Source organism: Arthroderma uncinatum (genome assembly GCF_011692745.1).
Source record: "Arthroderma uncinatum strain CBS 119779 chromosome Unknown scaffold4, whole genome shotgun sequence".
Taxonomy (NCBI): Eukaryota; Fungi; Ascomycota; class Eurotiomycetes; order Onygenales; family Arthrodermataceae; genus Arthroderma; species Arthroderma uncinatum.
In genome coordinates this window covers 2191085-2209838 of record NW_022983866.1, presented here as the reverse complement: position 1 = coordinate 2209838, position 18754 = coordinate 2191085, and the positions used below count along the sequence as shown (strand labels likewise).

The following is an 18754-nucleotide window of genomic DNA, read 5'->3' as shown; positions in this document are numbered from 1 at the left end:
ATAGATGTAGATGTGGTAAATTTTGTAGGAACGCTTCATCTTTGTACTCGTATTCTACTCTACAGGGATGGCGTCATGGGTCTTGGTCGTCTTATTAATTCTTCCCACTTCGACATCAGCTTCAACCTCGACCGAGCTTCAAACCCTTCATCCAACAACCTCTACGCCCACCACCACTCCGGCCTACACCAATTGCACTCGTTAGCCCTCTATTCACAATGTTTGCTCGCGTCGCCCGAACGGCCGGCCCGTTGAGACAGGTTCGTTCATCTGACCCCGCCGAACGTATCCTCAAATCATCTGGATCGGACGTAGCTAACAGTCCATAGGGAATCAGGAAATACTCATCCGAGGCACCCAAGCCTTCTTCCCAGGCACCGCTGTTCGCTGGTCTCGCCGTGGCTGCTGGTGCAGGATACTACTACTGGCAATTGCAACAGACTCCTGCAGCGATCATTAAGAAGGACCGCAAGCCAGCGTTCACGGGCGGCGACCAGGGATGGATCGACCTAAAGCTCGCATCCGTGGAGGACGTGAGCCATAACGTGAAGAAGCTGAGATTCGCTCTCCCAGACGGCGAGAACGTCTCCGGGCTTCATGTTGCCTGTACGTCTACTTGATATCAATTGATGGTTAGGTGCTAACGAGATGTAGCCGCGCTGTTGACCAAGTTCAAGGGACCGGATGATGCTAAGCCTACCATCCGACCGTACACGCCCGTCAGCGACGAGGAGGAGCCCGGCCACCTGGACCTGCTGGTGAAGAAGTACCCTAACGGGCCGATGTCGACGCACATCCACGACCTGTCCGTCGGCGAGCCACTGTCCTTCAAGGGCCCTATCCCGAAATACCAGTGGGAGGCCAACAAGCACAGCCACGTCTGCATGGTCGCCGGTGGCACGGGCATCACGCCCATGTACCAGCTCATCCGCAAGATCTTCAGCGACCCCGCCGACAAGACCCAGGTGACGCTGATTTACGGTAACGTGGGCGAGGAGGACATCCTGCTCCGCCGTGAGCTCGAGGAGCTGGAGAACACGCATCCTCGCCGTTTCAAGGCCCTGTACCTGCTCGACAAGCCACCGGCGGAGGGCTGGGCCGGCGGCAAGGGCTACGTGACCAAGGAGCTGGTGAAGATGGCCTTCCCTGAGCCAAAGACCGAAGGCGTGAAGGTGTTTGTGTGTGGGCCGCCGGGGATGTACAAGGCCGTCAGCGGCGGGAAGGTGAGCCCCAAGGACCAGGGCGAGCTGACTGGTATCCTTAAGGATCTTGGATACACCAAGGAGCAAGTGTATAAATTTTAGACATCTTTAGCTATCTCTAGACAGCCAGCGATAGAGGTGACGAGTGTATTATATGTATAGACTTCTATCTCTACTATACTCATGTGTTATCTCCTGCTCTGTGTTTGATGCCCTACGTTGGGCGCCAACTGTCGCACATGCCCGGCACTATAGGCACCAGGTCGCACGCAGGCCAGCCACCCTTAACTAAAGGGAGGCCTCGCTAAGTCACCCCCGGCTTGCCACCGAGCCCAGCCATGAAAGAGGCTAGCGCCCAGGCCGCCCGCGCCCAATGGCAGGCGTAGGCAAGCCCGCGCAGGAAGCACGCCTAGGGACGCCTAGGGACGCCTAGAGTTCTGGCCTAGGGCAGGCTCCAGTTAAAGCGCAGTTAAAGGCTTAAAGCACGCGGCCTTCACCCCTAGCCAGCCCTTACCCTCTCGCCTAGCCCTTACCTGCAACCCTTACCTGCCGGCAACCCTTAACTAGCCTTTAACCCTCCCTCCCCCCAGCCTAGGCCCCAGCCCCAGCCCCCCTAACCGGCTTAACGAGTATTTAGGGGCGCCCTCCCCCGTCGCCCGCCTGCGTCTTCCCTGAAACTCTTCCCTACCCACGACCAGCAGGACAGCACCACCAGCAGGACCAGCAAGGAACAGTATCGACGGTCTCATCATGTCGCGCAAGGAAGACAAGAAGGACAAGAAGGATAAGAAGGCCGAGGGGGACGGCACCACCACTCTCGTCGTCAGCATCGACGACTTCACTCGCACCCGCGACAGCGTAAGTCTCTTCTTCCTCCCTCTACCACAACAACACGCTACGCGCCTACACCTACGCCTACTACGCCTACTACGCCTACTACGCCTACCACGCCTAACCACCTACCTAACCACCTAACCACCTACCTAACTACTACACCAACACCAACATCTACATCTACATCTACGCATAACCGGTCAACAACCACCACGACTGGTCTTCACCATGCCTGCGCGCAGTCGTGCCACCACGCCTGCATCGCGACGTGCAACAACGCCAGCTCACGAACAGCCCAACCCGCTCGACTTCACCCAGTCCATCAACCTGCTCACGTACCGCATCAACTCGACCGCCCAGGATCTCTTCCTCGGCGCCCAACAGCCTACCTTGCTCCCTCCAGCACTAACTTGCGAACAGGTCATCGTAGGTCTCGCTGCCTTGCAGTCCGCCGTCTCCGATCTCTCGCGTGCCTACATCAACCATGCCAACACGGTGCTCAACCGCGGGCCCTCCACCATCGACATCGGCGGCCTCAACTCGCTGCTGGAGAACGGTATCTTCCCGACCACCACCGCCAACCCTCTCGGCACCGTAGACGGCGATGCTGCTGCCGGAGCTGCCACTGAGGCCGGTACGGTGCGCGCAGCAAGCCCGGGAGCGCGTTCGGTAGCTGGCACCAAGCGTAAACGAGTACACGACCCCAATGCTCCCAAGCGTGCTCTGACGGCGTACTTCTTGTACATGAAGCATGAGCGGGCCAACATCGCCGCCGAGCTGGGTACGAACGCGCGACCAAAGGAGGTTGCCGACGAGGGGACGCGTCGATGGAGCGAGATGAGCGATGCCGACAGACAGGTAAGTATCTATCTTTGGACTTTAGTAGACATCGACTGACGAGATAGAAATGGAAACAAATGTACGCCGAGAACCTGGCCGTGTACAAGGAGCAGATGAGCGCGTACAAGGCGAGTCTGCCGGCCGACCACAAAGTCGACACCACCGTCGTCGCCACCCCCAAGGCCAAGGCAGCGAAAGCAGTCAAGACAACCAAGGCAAAGCCGGCTAAAGCTGCAGCCAAACCAAGTGACGAGCATGACGCAGCCGCCCACCAGCTTCAGCTCTCCGTCCACGAAGCCACGGAGGACACATCTTCGTCGGACTCGGACTCGTCGGATAGCGAGAGCGTAGATGTCACTCCTACGCCCTCGCCGCCGAAGCCGACGCCCAAGTCGCAGAAACGCCGCCAGTCCAAGGCCGCCGTCACGGCTGCTCCGGTGATAGAGACGCCGGTTCCGGCTGCGAAGAAGGTGTCTCCGGAGAAGAAGAAGGTTGAGAAGGGCAAGGCGAAGGACAAGGATAGACGGGTGTCTGTCGTCGTTGCGTCCTCGCCGATGCCAGAGCCGCCCAAGTCGGAGAAGAGGGCCAGGAAGAAGCGTAAGAGCGGCGTCGACGAGTGATCTCTCTGTCCTTTATCATGTTTAGTGTTATCGTGTGTATTTTAGCCACAGTATCGTCTAGCCTCAAAAGTCTTATCTACATGCTCCCTGTCCTCTTGCTCCCTAACTCTGTGCCTGGTTGCGGCGCCGGCTACAGCTGGCCTAGCGGCAGGAAGCCTCGGCAGAGGGGGATCAACTCCTAAACAAGTTCCCCCAAATATGAGAGTTGGACGTCCATCCTCCAACCATCCATCCTCCATATCACGAACGAAGCTATCCCACCGATCTCGCTAGCTACTAGGTAACTACTAGGTATTGCTCGTGTGCTTGGCTACGATGCGCCTTGTCCCGAGAGAGGTGCGTTCCTGACTGGTCCCCCAATCGCTGCCAATGCTTGGGTGTGCTCCATCATACCGCGTCCTGCAACGACCTTACTAACGAGCCGCCGTCCTCGCATCGGGATGCTATAGATCGATAAACTTACCATCTCGCAGCTGGGGTTCCTGGCTCAGAGACGACTGGCGCGCGGCGTCAGGCTGAATCATGCTGAGGCCACGGCGTTGATATCGTCCAACCTCCAAGAGGTACGTCAGATGAAACACGGGCAACACCCCCATGTATAGATGCATGCAAAGTGCTGATAGGAAGGGAATACCAGCTCATACGTGATGGGAACCATACGGTGGCCGACCTCATGGCCATCGGCAAGACGATGCTCGGTCGTCGTCATGTCCTGCCGTCCGTGGTGGCCAGTTTGACCCAGCTCCAGGTAGAAGGGACCTTCATCTGCGGAACTTACCTGGTCACAGTCCATCATCCCATCTGCTCGGATGACGGGGATCTGGAAAAGGCGCTGTACGGTAGTTTCCTGCCCGTTCCGCCAGATGATATCTTCCCAGACCCCGATCCGGAGGAGTACCGGTCTGAACGCATGCCGGGGGCTCTCATCGTCGTCAAGGACAAGCGGATCGTTCTCAGCCCGGGAAGGAAGAGGATCAAGCTCAGGGTGACGAGTAAAGGCGACAGGCCGATACAGGTCGGCTCGCATTATCATTTCATCGAAACTAACCCGCAGCTGGACTTTGATCGGGCACAGGCGTATGGGTATCGTCTTGATATACCGGCTGGCACATCCCATCGGTTTGAACCGGGAGAGTCAAAGACCGTCCAGCTCGTCGAAATCGGTGGCCACAAGGTGATTAAGGGTGGTAACTTTCTTGCTACGGGGGTAATTGACCAGGACCGTTCGTCGAGAATTCTACAGCGCATCAGGAAAGCTGGATTCTTCCATACGCCGGAGCCTATGAGTGATGCGAGCTTGCTTGAGCCGTATTCGATGACACGCGAGGCGTATGCTCGCATGTTCGGGCCCACGACGGGAGATCTGATCAAATTGGCTGCTACCGATCTATGGGTTAGGGTTGAGAAAGATTTCACCACCTACGGCGATGAATGTACGTTTGGCGGAGGAAAGTCGCTGAGAGAAGGCATGGGCCAGGCAACTGGTAAACATGCACACGACGTCCTGGACACCTGCATCACCAACACAGTCATCCTCGACTGGACGGGTATCTACAAGGCGGACATTGGTATCAAAAACGGCATTATCGTCGGTATCGGCAAGGCTGGTAACCCAGATGTCATGGATGGTGTCACGCCAGGTATGATCATCGGCTCGTCTACAGATATCATGGCCGGCGAAAGAATGTTCATCACCGCCGGTGGTATCGATACCCATGTTCACTTCATCTGTCCACAACAAGTCAACGAGGCACTGGCATCCGGTATCACGACCATGTTGGGAGGTGGCACGGGTCCATCCGAAGGCACAAACGCAACCACATGTACTCCCTCGCCAAACTCCATCCGCCAAATGATCCAGGCCTCGGACGGGTTCCCCATGAACTTCGCCTTCACCGGTAAGGGCAACGATAGCGAACAGTGCGGTCTCAGAGACCAGGTCCGTGCCGGCGCCGCGGGCCTCAAGGTCCATGAAGACTGGGGTGCTACTCCTGCAGCAATCGACAGCTGTCTTTCCGTCTGCGACGAACTAGACGTCCAATGCCTCATCCACACCGACACGCTGAACGAATCCGGCTTCGTCGAACAGACAATCAAGGCCTTCAAGAATCGGGTAATCCATACCTATCACACCGAGGGTGCTGGCGGTGGCCACGCTCCAGACATCATATCCGTGTGTGAACATCCCAACGTTCTCCCGTCCAGTACCAACCCAAGCAGACCGTATACTCTCAACACCCTCGACGAGCATCTTGACATGGTAATGGTCTGTCACCATCTATCAAAACAAATTCCCGAAGACGTAGCATTCGCTGAGTCCCGTATTCGCGCCGAAACCATCGCTGCCGAAGACGTACTGCACGACCTCGGCGCTATAAGCATGATGTCCTCCGACTCTCAGGCCATGGGACGTTGTGGAGAAGTCGTACTCCGCACCTGGCATACGGCACATAAGAATAAACTGCAGCGCGGCCCGTTGCCAGAAGACGAGGGAACCGACTGTGACAACTTCAGAGCTAAGCGGTATGTGAGTAAATATACCATCAACCCAGCCATCGCACAGGGCATGAGCCATATCATCGGTAGCGTGGAGGTGGGCAAGGCAGCGGACCTGGTATTGTGGAAATTCGCCGAGTTTGGCGTCAAGCCCAGCCTTGTCTTGAAGGGTGGCATGATTGCAAATGCACAGATGGTACAGTTTGCTCCAAATAATCTCCTAATATCTAGTGAATAAGTCGATAGCTAATTCGTTTAATAGGGCGATCCAAATGGATCCATCCCAACCATTGAACCGATTATGTCCCGGCCTATGTGGGCTGTACGTTTCCCCTGTTCTTACTATCTACCCCCTTACGTCGTACGAACTAACGTCTTCCCAGACCTACGTGCCTAGCACATCTATCATCTTCGTTTCCCAAGCCTCCGTCGACGATGGGGTAATTGACACCTACGGCCTCAAGAAGAGAGTCGAACCAGTCAAGAATTGCAGAAATATAGGTAAAATCGATATGAAGTTTAACCAAGCCATGCCGAAGATGAGAGTTGATCCGGAGAGCTATGTATGTTTCTCCACCCTGATTCTTAACCTTTTTCTATTACATTGACTAATATTGGGTATAGACCGTTGAAGCAGACGGGGTGGTATGCGATGCTGACCCGATCGATACTCTACCCTTGGGACATGATTACTTCATATACTAAGCTTAAAAAAAAAAAAACCGAGGACGACGGCGGTAGCGGTAGCGGTTTGGGAGGTACGTTTAAAAGAATGTATTTTATTCACGAAACGTCTCCTATATATTATATTCTAAGCATTTTTCGCCCGTATATGTATATATGTGTTGTGTACTGCGCGCATATAGCTTATAAAGGGTATCATAAAAAAACATAAAAACAAAGGGTATATCCTTCTAGTCAGTCACAGTTCGATCTCCGGGTGTGTATGGTTGTCCCGCACACTGATCAAGGGGCACGTATCCGCCCAGGCCTCATACGTTCCCTTCCTAGCAGCTCGATAGGCAGTTATACGCATTTGTTTCCTCACGTATGAGCGTGCACTAGAGCTGCAGGGCTCTAGTTCCAGGTCCGTCTCTGGACCCGGAGCCGATGATGGAACTAATACCATATCTGCCGTTTCGTGGTTCACCTGCCCGGCAGGCTTCACGGTAGGCTGGGAGAGGAACGCGGAAGTCGAAAGCGATATAATGCTCTCCACATCGTCATCGTCGTCGTCGTCATCTTCCTCCTCGTCCTCCTCATTACCGTTTCCCTCGTTGGTAGTAAACGTGTGAGAAACGCTTAAACTTAGCTGTAAGTCAAGCTCTTCCTGCTCCTGCTGAAGTTCTTCTTGAGACGCTGCAGGTTGCGAATGTATAGAAACATGTTCTACCTCTGCTACCTGTACCTGTTGATGGGAAGTGGGTTCTGCGTCTGGCTGAGAATCAGTAAAGGAAGGTAAATAGAAGCTGATCTCGTCGTTACTAAAGTTCTGCTGCATCGCTTGTTTTATTGCTTTGAATCTTGTGGTAGGCGATTCTGATGATTGGCCTGTCAGCTGCGTGGGAAATGAGGTAGGATAGTCGTCGATAGAATCGTCTTCGCCCTGTTGTTCTCCATCTGGAGGACTACATTGCCTTTCCTCTGGCTGGTTTGCGTGAGAGTCTATGAATGGTGATTCCTGTCCTTCGGGTTCGTTGTGCACATCTAGATTTGAACGTTGGGTTGATAATGCTTCGGAGGGGGTATCACTTGCACGTCGTTGTCGTTTTAACGGTCTGTAACCCTCACCTTGCAACTCTCTTCGCATCATTTTGTCGTGACTGAATGTGGTTCCGGAACACAAGTGACCGAATAGGGCTTGCATAGATACCCTCTCGTTCCATGAATTAGAGTCAACTGTACATGGATATACGTCCTCGGGTTTAAAAGCTGCGACTAGTTGGCAAAGCTCGGAGTAGCATGAATGCCGAGAATAGGGGAATCTCTATGTACAGCGTTAGTTACTTCATATAGGACAGCCAATAGAGTATGCTTACGATCGTATTCGGTAGAGGCTCCTTTGCCTTTTGTTGTAAGCCTTGTCCAATTATACCGGCGAGTCTCGCCAACGGAATTTCTTCTTCCTCCTTAAGCCCATAGTCATCCAAAGGTATCGCCTTGCCTCCTGACTCGTACGCCTTCGTCAGAGCTGAAATAGCCATATCCCTCGTCTCAGGCTCTTTTATCTGCTCCTTGCACAAGTCTAATAGAAGCTGAAAGGTTGCGTCATCAGGTAATTCAAGCTCATGACTCTGCTCAAGGTCTCCCTTGCCACCTCCCGCACCGACCTCTGGTATTTCATACCCTTCCTTGGTTCGTGTGATTATAGGAGTGATGTAGACTGATTTTCCAGCAGATATCTTAGAGCACATCACACCTGGCTCGCAGCTATGGACACGAACGGATTGATCGTGTGTGAGGCATCCTGATGCTGAAGAGTTCCCCAGCGGGAAACCACATAGATATAATGAATCGTCGACTCCGAACCCATTACCTGACCTAGCGGTTAGTGACTTGTATAGGCCAAGTTGATATTGGTCAACATGAATCTAACAACTTAGTCAGCTGGGGACGTCTAGCCAGAAGTCCGTGGGTAGGTGAGGCTACCTTTGTATTGAGGGCGGTGGATAAAGCCAACCAAACGTCCTCGTAGCCGAACGTCCAGCTCCGCAGGTAGAATAAAGTATCCTTTGGATATTCCTTAACTTTACTCAAGAGCTCTCGTATTCCATCTGCCTTGGAAGGGAAATCTTGATGAATATCAGACTTGGTAGCAAATGTTGTATCCAGGTATATATTGTTCAGCCGACTGTCTCCCATGGTATACGGTATCAAGACGGGGTTTCTGACGAGGCTTTGAACCCACCACATTTCAGCTGAGAGGTGTTTATTTAGTGTGGGATATTGGGATATCGGGAGTTATGCGGTACTTACCCCTGATGTCGCCCGTGTACAGTATCGCCTTGCCGCCGCCTTCTATCAGAAACATCACCGAACCGGGACAGTGGTTGGCATCGAAAAGGGTGACCCTTATCGTGTTCCCAGGCATAAGCTCAATTTCAGTTGGCACCTGCAACGGAATCGGTCTCTGCAGGAATAACGTATGATCAACCATGCTCAGGTGGCATAATATTTGCTCTTCAACTCACCAGCAACTTGGCTAGATGTTTATAATGCTGCTTTCTAGACTCTAGGATCCCCTTGCTAAAGTTCATACGATGGGGGTACTTTTCGATCCGTAACAGTATCTAGACACTGCCATCAATATATAACGGGTATCGTAAAGCTGGTATGCAGCCTCTTACCTCTCGAGTGGCCGCTGAGCAGTAGACGAACGGCGCCCTGAGGGACTCGAGGCCCATGAGATGGTCGCTGTGGACATGGCTGAGAAAACATGCCAGCGGTGCAGGTCTCCCTGGATTCTTCCGGAAGCTGTCGACTGTCTACTTGTCAGCTCGGTCTTATTCCTGGATGCCGGTATGTATTACTTCTGATATACGGGAATTCTGTGACTCGAGTCAGCGGCTATCAAAAGTGAGCGACGGGCGAGACAGACCTTCGACGACGCCGTTGAACGTCGACATCGCAAAGTGAGATCTGCCTGACACTTTTGCCTTCCATCGACAAACGATACATATATCGACAATAGCGAGATGTTGCCTGTCGTCAGCCTAGAGCTTATTATTATTTAGAAACTATTTATTCCTTGCCAAGTGCGCTCCACCACGGCTAAATTCTTCGTCAAAGGAGTATTTGAAGCTTAAGTCGTATCTTTCTCCTGTTAATGATGATACTATATTGATGACACCGTTGATACTGACGTTGATATAGAGCAACCGTCAGATACTACTATGTACCACCTACGCCTTATACGGTCTTCTCTGCTTCAGGCCTTGAGAAAGACGGTCGGACAGACATGCGACCTTGCCCAGGGTCAGGGAAAAATGGAGAGCAGGACCCCGGCTGCTTATTCGCATATCTGGACGGAACATTCTTCCCTGAGTCGATGCATCATACTCTTGCTAAATGCACTCACGCCTCGTATACCGGCCAGTTGATAGGGCTCCCGCAGACGAGCTGCCACCTCATTTGCCACGAATCTGATGCCTCACCAACCGCCAGAGCTCACGACATATGCACAGGAGGACGTGAGTAGGAGTTAGGTTGCTGGCTGGCATGCGTCGCTGGTCCTTCTCCACCGCAGAATCTGCAGGCCAACCACGCATCGAAGCAGTCGGAGAGAGCGCCCGCCCACGTCGGTCGGTCGACGGGGTTTCGACGGCGAGTTAGCCCAAGTAGATGTAGCCACGAAGCGGTGCAGGGTGGACAGGCATGGCGCGACTCAAGGGAGTATATATAAAAGGGCCATCGTAGATCCTTGGGCATATCTTCGTCACCACCTGATGAGTCCGCTTCTTGCATCATAGAGCAAAATCCCCGTATATAGAAGCTCATGTATGATGCGACTCGCCTGAAGACCCGAACTGACCGAAGGATAGCTTCTATACAGCTGAGAAGTGAGTGGAGCGTATAAGCATCCTCGTCCTGCCCTCAGATGACCTTCGTTTCACTGACCAGTGCCACCCGAGTTCAGGATTGTGTCTGCGGCGTGTGATGGGCAGCGGTCACCAACTCAGGCCATCCAGCAGCCCGTACCGAAAGTGATATTTAAACAGATAACCGCCGGGCTGTCTCAAAACGAGGCCGGAGTAGTTTCACAGGCCTGTCAACCTTGACTGTCGACCCAGCGTATACACCGTCTAAGACAATCAATAGCTGCAGTCTCAAGTCCAGCCTTGTTGGAACACATCCGCAATCCTAGCTGAGAAAAAGCAACGGAAAGGCAAACGAGAGGCAGCAATAGCTCTATTCGGCATACTATCGAGGCTGTCTCTAGCTGCGTTGATCCCATCCATGGCCCAGGCTTCGGCTGCATGCTAAGCGCATCCATAGCTGCTGCCACTAAATAGCGACCCAAGCGGCGGACGGGCAGCAGTTCTCTCCCACATCTCAGCCCCTACTCCTGCTATCTATACCTCCTCCTCGAATTCGCCTCGACCTCACCTGAACTCGCCTGAACTCATCGTGGAACACTGCCACACCGTGTTGCGTTGGAGCCATGCATAAGCCCTCGCTCACCCATCTGGTCTACAACGCGCTCTTCAGCAAGCCGCGCGGGAACGACCCGTCCTCCTTCTCCTCACACATCACCAGAAACCTCGTTCCCGAAGTCCGGGTAGAGACTTCGACCTTCTACGGGACGCTGGACTGTATCGAGGCTCAATATCCCGGCTTAGACTACTCGTACGCCCCTCACCGTATGAGACTAGGCCGGTTTCATCACCACAAAAAGCTATTCAGAGTCTTCGACGAACTCAACCTGACCGAAGCTGAGATCGCGTCTCTATGTCGCTGGGAGGGGACAAAGTCGGCCAGGGAGCGCTATGAGCGGGACACGGGGGTGAAGGTGAGGGACACCACGGCAGACGAGATCAAGCCGGCAGCTCCCTTGATGCCCCCCTCAGTGCAGGTGCACAGCCTGCAAGATGGAAGAGAAGACTCCAGCTGCTCGCGCTCCCGACTTCCGGATGGACCAGTACTGTCGAGCAACGCCGGATCCGAGACCAACGGGCCCGTCACAGGAGAGAGCGGAACGGAAGACAGCAGCAGCGACGAGGATCTAGAAAGCTACGGCGTGGCACTGAACGAACATCTCCTGGAGGCTACGGCAGCTCGAGAGCGGGGGATCAATGTTGCCCTTGACGAGATATGGGAGCAGTGGCTGAAGGAAGCCATTGAACGGGGTGGCTACACGGACATGCTTGATGCAATTCGGGAAGGCCGCGCCATTGATTTCACGCACAGAGGAGTCTCATCGCACCATCAGCATCAACATCAGCATCAGCAACAACACTCCCATGCACCGGTATCTGGAGCATCGAGCTTAGCTACTCCCCAGATGAGCACGCACCATTCTGCCAGCTCAAGGCTACCAGCCATAACCGGCAATGATATGCTATCATCTCTAGCCCCGATTTCAACAGCGGGCGCTACCATACATCCTCCGTCCACCGTTTCCAACCAGGCATCAAGAAGAGACCTTCACCACAGCTAAACTACCAAGCTAAATTACCAGGCGCGTTTCCCTTAGAAACTACTCGCCAGGTCTTCGTCTCCGTCTTCGGCCTCGTCTCCATTTCCCCATTCCGTGATTCCATTCTTTAATTCAGGCATTTTACGGCGCAATGATACACAGGAGACTTTACCTCTTTTGCTATTTCCTTCTCTCATCGGCGTTTTTCACATCCTGGGACAGCTTCTGAAAATAGCGTTCAAGGGAGAGGGCCGCTTAGGCAGGCCCGTCTTTCATCTCATTGATACTCGGTTATCACAGTTTTTACATTCAAGAAATTTACGGCTATGGATAGATCTGTCTTTTTTCTTCGTTCTGCTGCAGTCTCGACATCTTACCATTTGACGGCTCCTCCTTTTTTATCTTGCTCGTACCTTCGGCATATGTTCTATTCTCATTCACTTCATGATATCCCTGAGCAAGCATGCGATGTTTGTAATCACATTACCAAGGCCTTCTGCATATTTTCATTTTGTGTCCATGAAAAGAAGATGCCTGCTGCATTCTATGTAATGCATCTTAATATTGCTGTCTTGCCTGTCTGTAATCACTCAGGGGAACGCGGTTCACATTCTCTTCGCAGCAAATATACTATAGCTACTAGTCTTCTAGAAAAGAATCCTTTCAGTGTTTATCACAAGTCTAAGGTATTTGTAGCAAGTATCGGTTAAATAATGTAACTCGAAGTATTTTGTATAGGCTGAGAGCTAATGACTAATATCAACGCCAGCAATATCGCCGATAGGTATAGACAGCCATGAACCAGACGACGGTAGCAACATTTGACTTCTAGAGTCTGCCGCTGGAAGGACATACTGCGGTTGAGAGCTATGTCACCGTTATCGGGTCGTCCTCTTTACTCTATGAGAACCGCGACTGAACGATGATTAAAGCCATCTTCTACAGCCGATTCGACACTCAATCAGGCAAGCAAACTACCTCCTATCTATGCAGCGCATCAACAGGCCATTAAACGCTGTGGCTGTCTATATATACACGATAATAAGCTTACCCATGCTAACATCCCGCTCGCTATATAGGCCCGAAGGTCGTTCATCAGGTCCCAGATGGAGCCATCGTGCCCTCTCCCACTGCCCCTCCAGGCACTTCTCCCCTCTTCAGCTTCTCCGACGTCTCCTTCTTTGTGATTCCGCGACAAGAGCTATGTGGAAACCTCATCCATGTATGTACCGGCGGCCACCGAATACTCGGATCCCCCGTCTGCATGAAATCACCCCGATATGACCGCAACGAATTCATCTTCAATTTTTGCGTCGTTCTCAGTGAAGAGGACGAATGGGGGACATATAAGAGTGTAGTGCAAAAGCTGGCGCACTTGCTATGTGGGCTTGAAGAGCAGTCGGGTTTCCTGTCCAAGGATACGTCCAAGGACGGCGAGGGGAAGGTATATAGTTTGTGCGAGACTCTGATGGAAGACTTGAATAATTATTACGAGTGCATGATTCCAATTGGTATGCTTATTGTTTACTCGAATAATGCCCAGGTCGTTCTTCTCTTATGCTGACCATTCTGCTTCATTATCAGATGAATTGAATACTCTAAACGTCAAACTGTTTCCGCTATATCCCTCCCCGCCCATTGTGAAAGCATGGCATGTTCCGCTTTTCACTGTTCGGTGTGAAACGTTTATGGATGAAAACTGGGACCTAACTATGAGAAGGGTATGAGAGACTTTTCCTTTTTTACCGTGTACCCTTCAACATAAGTGCTAATGTTAGGCGTAGATTGTTCCTTATATAAATGGGATCAACAGTGTTCATAAAATCTCCATCCTATCGGATGCAGACTTCACCCTCACCTGCCGTGCAATTCGCCATCTAATCTACTACGGATGCGCCTTTCTTCTGGATATATTTTCCTTCTCGGCTATATACGCTCCTACAGCCGAGTTTAGCTCTACTATTGTCCCGGACAAGCAGATGCAATGCGAATGCGCGCGGTATGTTAATATACGTTTTGCACCCATTGGTGGCCCCTCGCCAGTGCCAAAATCGACATCTGGCGCAGCTACCTCTGCATCCGCATCACACCACAAAGGCTCAGTGCCCCGCTCAAGCCATGGAATATCTATGGCTAGTGATGACCCATGGATAGAACACGATAGCATCTGGCCAAAGATCGATACTTCAATCCCGTCAGCGTCAGGGGAGGGCGCGAGCAAATTTAATTCCAAGACGATTGTCGATGGTGTCGGTCTTGTTGAATTATACGCGAGCCTGAGACAGGGCCAGACAGTCAAACAATGGTATCTGAAACATATGCGTGAACTCGCAAATATTGATGTACGCCGTTTCATTACCTTTGGAGTCATCAAAGGATTTTTATATAGGGTACATAAGTATCCTTTTGCAACTGGACGCGTTATACAGAGCCATCACCATCAACGGAAACCATCAAACCAATTCCCTTCATCGTCTCCAATGGCTGGATATAACTTGGGAGCAGCAACTGCGGGAGATATAGGCAGTGTATCTTCTCATTCATTCACCCGTGACCGCCATGGGTCAACCGCAAGCAATATAGATCCACTGTCGACTAGCAAACCTCTGTCGAAATCTGCGTCTACCCTCTCTCCTCGAGACAGGATACGTAGCCGTCGTCCCCTTCGTCGATATGACGATGAAGGGAATGATGGCGATGAGGAGGAGTTCGACGACGATGACTCGGATGCGGATGAGTACGGCGAGGGAAGTGACTATGGTATAGATAATAAGACTCTGGCCAAACATTTGGACGGGACACATTGTTTCGATCAGATTTGCACAGAACTGGAGATTACCGATAAAGAGCTTACCTCGAGACTGAAGCGGTATCCTCGAGAGGTTGTTATAATCCACTCTTAATAGAGACACTAGCGAACAGCTGCTCTGGAAGCATCTATATCAATTTTGTAAATTATTTTTTACCATTTTGATACTCTCTACCTGCGAGACTTAGCTTCAACTCATTCCATGACCCTTAATACGCCAACCCCCACAATCCACCTTCCCACGACTCCATATAACGTATAAGACCATATAACAACCCCCCAAAAATATATACAGTAAGGGCGGAACTCCAAATGGTATATACAAGAAAAAATTCGTTATTCATTCTTGTTCTTCGTCCCATCCTTCTAGTTCCGCCTTCTCGCACTCCGCCATTAATATTGGATCCCAGATCGTTTCATCTTTACCCGGTACGGTAGTCTTGCAATCCTTAAAGACAGGACCAATGCAATCAATCCATCTCTTACGACGATCCATAAGGGTACGTGCCATATCACCAATGCCCGGTCTCCCAACGCCTGCAGTACTAACGGCATGACTACCTCCACCTGCCCCGCCAGGTCTATGCTTTGCATGCGAGCCCTTTTTGCTCTTGCCTAGCGTGCGTGTTCGCTTGAGGTATGCCTGTTGCACTTGAGTATCAAGATCGTCGTGGATGGTGCTATATTCCTGATAAGCTAGGCGCTCGCGGGCTATATCTAGCAGACGAGTTTTCCGTGCGCCGTTGACAATCATTTGCTTCTTGAGTTCCGATTGTAGAATGCGAAGTCGTTCGGCAATATCGTCGTCATAATGGGCGTCATAATCCGGGTTATCATCGGGCCCTAAGAAGCCGATATATCGCAGTTCTGCTTTGAGTCGTTCATCTAGTTGGGCATGATCCAGTTTAGCTGCGGGTACTTTGAATCCGCCTAGAGATGACTCGGGGAACGCTGTGGCTGAATTTAGAGCTTTTGGTTCTGTGTCTCCATTAGGGTGGTCGATATCCATTGGACCGTCAATGTTCATACTTCCATTCACGGCCCCGTCTTCATTCCCAGGCTGGGCCGAGTCGTCTGGGAGGGTGCGATTCTCAAAGCGAAGAAGAGAGTACAGACGACTGAGCATGGGGGGAACAGAAACCTGATCTGTCTCAGCAGTATCATCTGTGATTTGTTCAATGCTACCTCGGCCCTGATTTAGGGGCAGCTTATCTCGGTCCTGGCCGGTCGAATCTACATTTAAGCCGTCCTCCTCAGCCCAAACATCTGTGTAATGTTTCTTCCCACGACGGGGCATGAGGAAAGGAGTAGCACGGTCGCCCTATGTGACGAAGGTTAGATTCTGTATATAATTTGAAAATCACTAAGTCAGGGCACTTACCTTTTCCTTTAGAAAGGCGATGTCCTCCTCGGTAAGGGGCCGCACATATGATTCAAGATATGTTGCAAATGTGTTGGCACTGACTTGATTTGTGGGCTTTGCATTGCTGAAATCCTTGTCTGGCGGCTCGCCTGCCATCATATGCTTCAAGTCCGATTCCGGGAAGCTCGCCACACTGTATATCTTCTTCTTCTCGTCAACTGACATATCGGGCGTGACATCTTGAATGTGATATACAGTAGGGTCATCGAACGCCAAGGGGTCAGGTCCAAAAACTTGATATTGGTGGACGGCGGGTGCCGGCTCCGGTTGATGGGAATCGGAACTATCCACAGATTCGGGACTGCCTGCGGTTGATCCAGCGGTAGCTGGAGGAGGTGATTGGAGGGAAGGCGGCGAGAGAGATGATGCGCTTGACGCCTGGTTCCGTGACTTTTTGGAAGGTGAACCCAGGCTGGTGTCTTTGCCCCCTCGTTTATGGGGTGCTAAACGTGAGAGTTAGTAATAGATCGTTACCAAGACCACGTCGCTGTCTACCTCAATGGGTAAACCAGGGTTCCCGCTTACCGTCAGCTTTCACGTCAAGCCCGTCCTGCCTTGCAACACCATGCGCACCGTGTGACAGTGGCCGTTCCTCCTTGGGTATGTTTTTCTCCTTCCTCTTTTTTATTCTCCCTCCTTTGAGGATCCGAGCCTCCTCCTCGTCATCGTCAGCTTCCCTCTTCATCCTTAACCTTTCCTCGGCATCACGGCCCACTTGTTCCCGCTCCCTCTGCTCCTCTAGAACCTCCTTTCGCCTTTGCGACAATTCTCTCATTCCAGCATTGCACGCATCTTCCCTGGTCTCTGCAAGCTGACCGAGAGTCTTGAGCTGGTCCACGAGCGACTCCAGCGACTTCTGGTCTGGAATTTGGCCTGCTCCTCCGAATTTCTCAAGAATATCGGAATATTGCACGGCAGTCGGGACGAGAAGCTTAGAAACATCGTTATCGAGATACCCCATGGACAAGCTAATCCCGGTCACGGTGCTAGCGCTGGTGCTTAGGGCAGAGCTGGGCGTGGTATTACGGCTCCTGGAGCTCCTGGGTTCGCGACCTTTGCCCTTGTTCTTATTCCCGAGGCCAGGAGCCATCGTGCTGGGGGCGCGCAGTGGTGATAACGGAGGCTCGGCGGCGGTAGGACGGGGTACAAGACGGCCGGGAAACTCAGTCGAAACGTCTGGGGCGGTGGAATCAGCTCGAACAGGACTCGCAGGCCGGTATAATGTGTCTCGGGGGCTCGGAGACTGCGCTGTATCATCCCCTTCAACCTGCAAAACTCGCGTTTCTTGATGTCGTTGAACAAACTCGCCGCATTGACGCATTTTTGCCCCGTTTCGAACTTGGCCCGTGCCGAACCCTGTTAGTAATCATGCTGCCTTATATAATCACAGAACCTTATTTTGACATAAGCAAAACGCATTTTGGGGGAAAGAAGCGACTTTCAAGCCACTGACACGCTTGCACGTACATCGCTAAACGTTCTCGAAGGTGTATGGAGTGTACGCTGGGTGCAAGTCACTGATTCCAAATATAGGTGGCTAGTGAGTATATGATCTGTAGGCGAACCTCTCACTTTTTACCTTTCTTAGTCCATCATCGCTAACTGTTCTAGATCTCCGTGTGCTACGATAAGCTGGTCCGGTCAATAAAAGCCGACCCATGTTCGCGAGCTTCCTTGCTTAGACGCAGTACGCTGAAATACGCACCCTGATGATCCAAGCCTGGGAAAGCATAACTACATCATGAAAAGCAGAGAAGGATGGGATGCTCTGTGGCTTAGACCTCATGATAATCCCAAATTCTTATCCATTATTGATAACTCTTCAAAATCAATAGGAACTTGCCTGTTTTCCGGAGGAGCCGGGAAGGAATAAAATTCCAGTTACGGGTAGCGAACCTTCACTTGACACGACTGACTCGATTCAGGGCAGTTTGGTACAAATATACGTCTATCCTGTGGCGCGGTTACCTGTGTGGCACATGTAAGATGATAGATGATTGGAACAGAACACAGCAGCCATCTCCCAGCGGCAGAAAGACCCGAGCGCGAAGGTCCCATGGCTTCTATTAATAATTGAAAACGGGCATCCATACGTACAGAGTCGGAGTACATGCCAGATGCCAATAAAGGAAAAAATCGTGGCTACCAAGTTCGAGAAAGTCATATCCAGCGGGCTTCATAGCTGCGATCTTTATCGTTTCACATTAACTACGGGATACGCATTGCGCACGGTTGACATCTAAGGAAAATGGACGATCTTGAGCTTGATAAATATAGCAGGCTCGAGGGATCGATCATTTTTGCCCTCATGGGCCACAAGCCAAGCTCTAAGTGCTTATTAGGCTGGAATGTCGTGCGATTATTAGGGGCTTGCTAGCGCTCTCCAACATCCCC

General features: G+C 51.8%; 6 protein-coding genes across 6 annotated transcripts; 4 read left to right on the top strand and 2 right to left on the bottom strand.

Annotated features, from left to right (window-relative positions):
- Positions 1-218: 218 nt before the first annotated feature.
- GIQ15_06018 (NADH-cytochrome b5 reductase 2) lies at positions 219-1304 on the top strand (the record flags this gene model as incomplete). Its single annotated transcript, XM_033553435.1, has 3 exons — positions 219-260; positions 330-606; positions 655-1304. The coding sequence occupies 3 exons, from the start codon at positions 219-221 to the stop codon at positions 1302-1304; spliced, it is 969 nt and encodes a 322-aa protein (XP_033404579.1).
- A 648-nt stretch (positions 1305-1952) lies between these two features.
- On the top strand, positions 1953-6697 carry GIQ15_06017 (uncharacterized protein; the record flags this gene model as incomplete). Its single annotated transcript, XM_033553434.1, has 9 exons — positions 1953-2060; positions 2331-2894; positions 2942-3473; positions 3788-3873; positions 3970-4059; positions 4134-6188; positions 6255-6314; positions 6376-6555; positions 6617-6697. 9 exons carry the CDS (start codon positions 1953-1955, stop codon positions 6695-6697), a joined length of 3756 nt encoding a protein of 1251 aa, XP_033404578.1.
- A 217-nt stretch (positions 6698-6914) lies between these two features.
- On the bottom strand, positions 6915-9618 carry GIQ15_06016 (uncharacterized protein; the record flags this gene model as incomplete). The annotated part of the gene is made up of 7 exons (XM_033553433.1): positions 6915-7979; positions 8032-8583; positions 8642-8910; positions 8969-9122; positions 9184-9282; positions 9340-9473; positions 9591-9618. 7 exons carry the CDS (start codon positions 9616-9618, stop codon positions 6915-6917), a joined length of 2301 nt encoding a protein of 766 aa, XP_033404577.1.
- Positions 9619-11153: 1535 nt separating this feature from the next.
- GIQ15_06015 (uncharacterized protein) lies at positions 11154-12149 on the top strand (the record flags this gene model as incomplete). The annotated part of the gene is made up of 1 exon (XM_033553432.1): positions 11154-12149. One exon carries the CDS (start codon positions 11154-11156, stop codon positions 12147-12149), a length of 996 nt encoding a protein of 331 aa, XP_033404576.1.
- A 1243-nt stretch (positions 12150-13392) lies between these two features.
- GIQ15_06014 (nitrogen permease regulator Npr2) lies at positions 13393-15031 on the top strand (the record flags this gene model as incomplete). The annotated part of the gene is made up of 4 exons (XM_033553431.1): positions 13393-13639; positions 13713-13849; positions 13913-14470; positions 14558-15031. The coding sequence occupies 4 exons, from the start codon at positions 13393-13395 to the stop codon at positions 15029-15031; spliced, it is 1416 nt and encodes a 471-aa protein (XP_033404575.1).
- Positions 15032-15277: 246 nt separating this feature from the next.
- Positions 15278-17681, bottom strand: GIQ15_06013 (transcriptional adapter 3; the record flags this gene model as incomplete). Its single annotated transcript, XM_033553430.1, has 3 exons — positions 15278-16258; positions 16319-16803; positions 16886-17681. The coding sequence occupies 3 exons, from the start codon at positions 17679-17681 to the stop codon at positions 15278-15280; spliced, it is 2262 nt and encodes a 753-aa protein (XP_033404574.1).
- Between the last annotated feature and the right edge of the window lie 1073 nt (positions 17682-18754).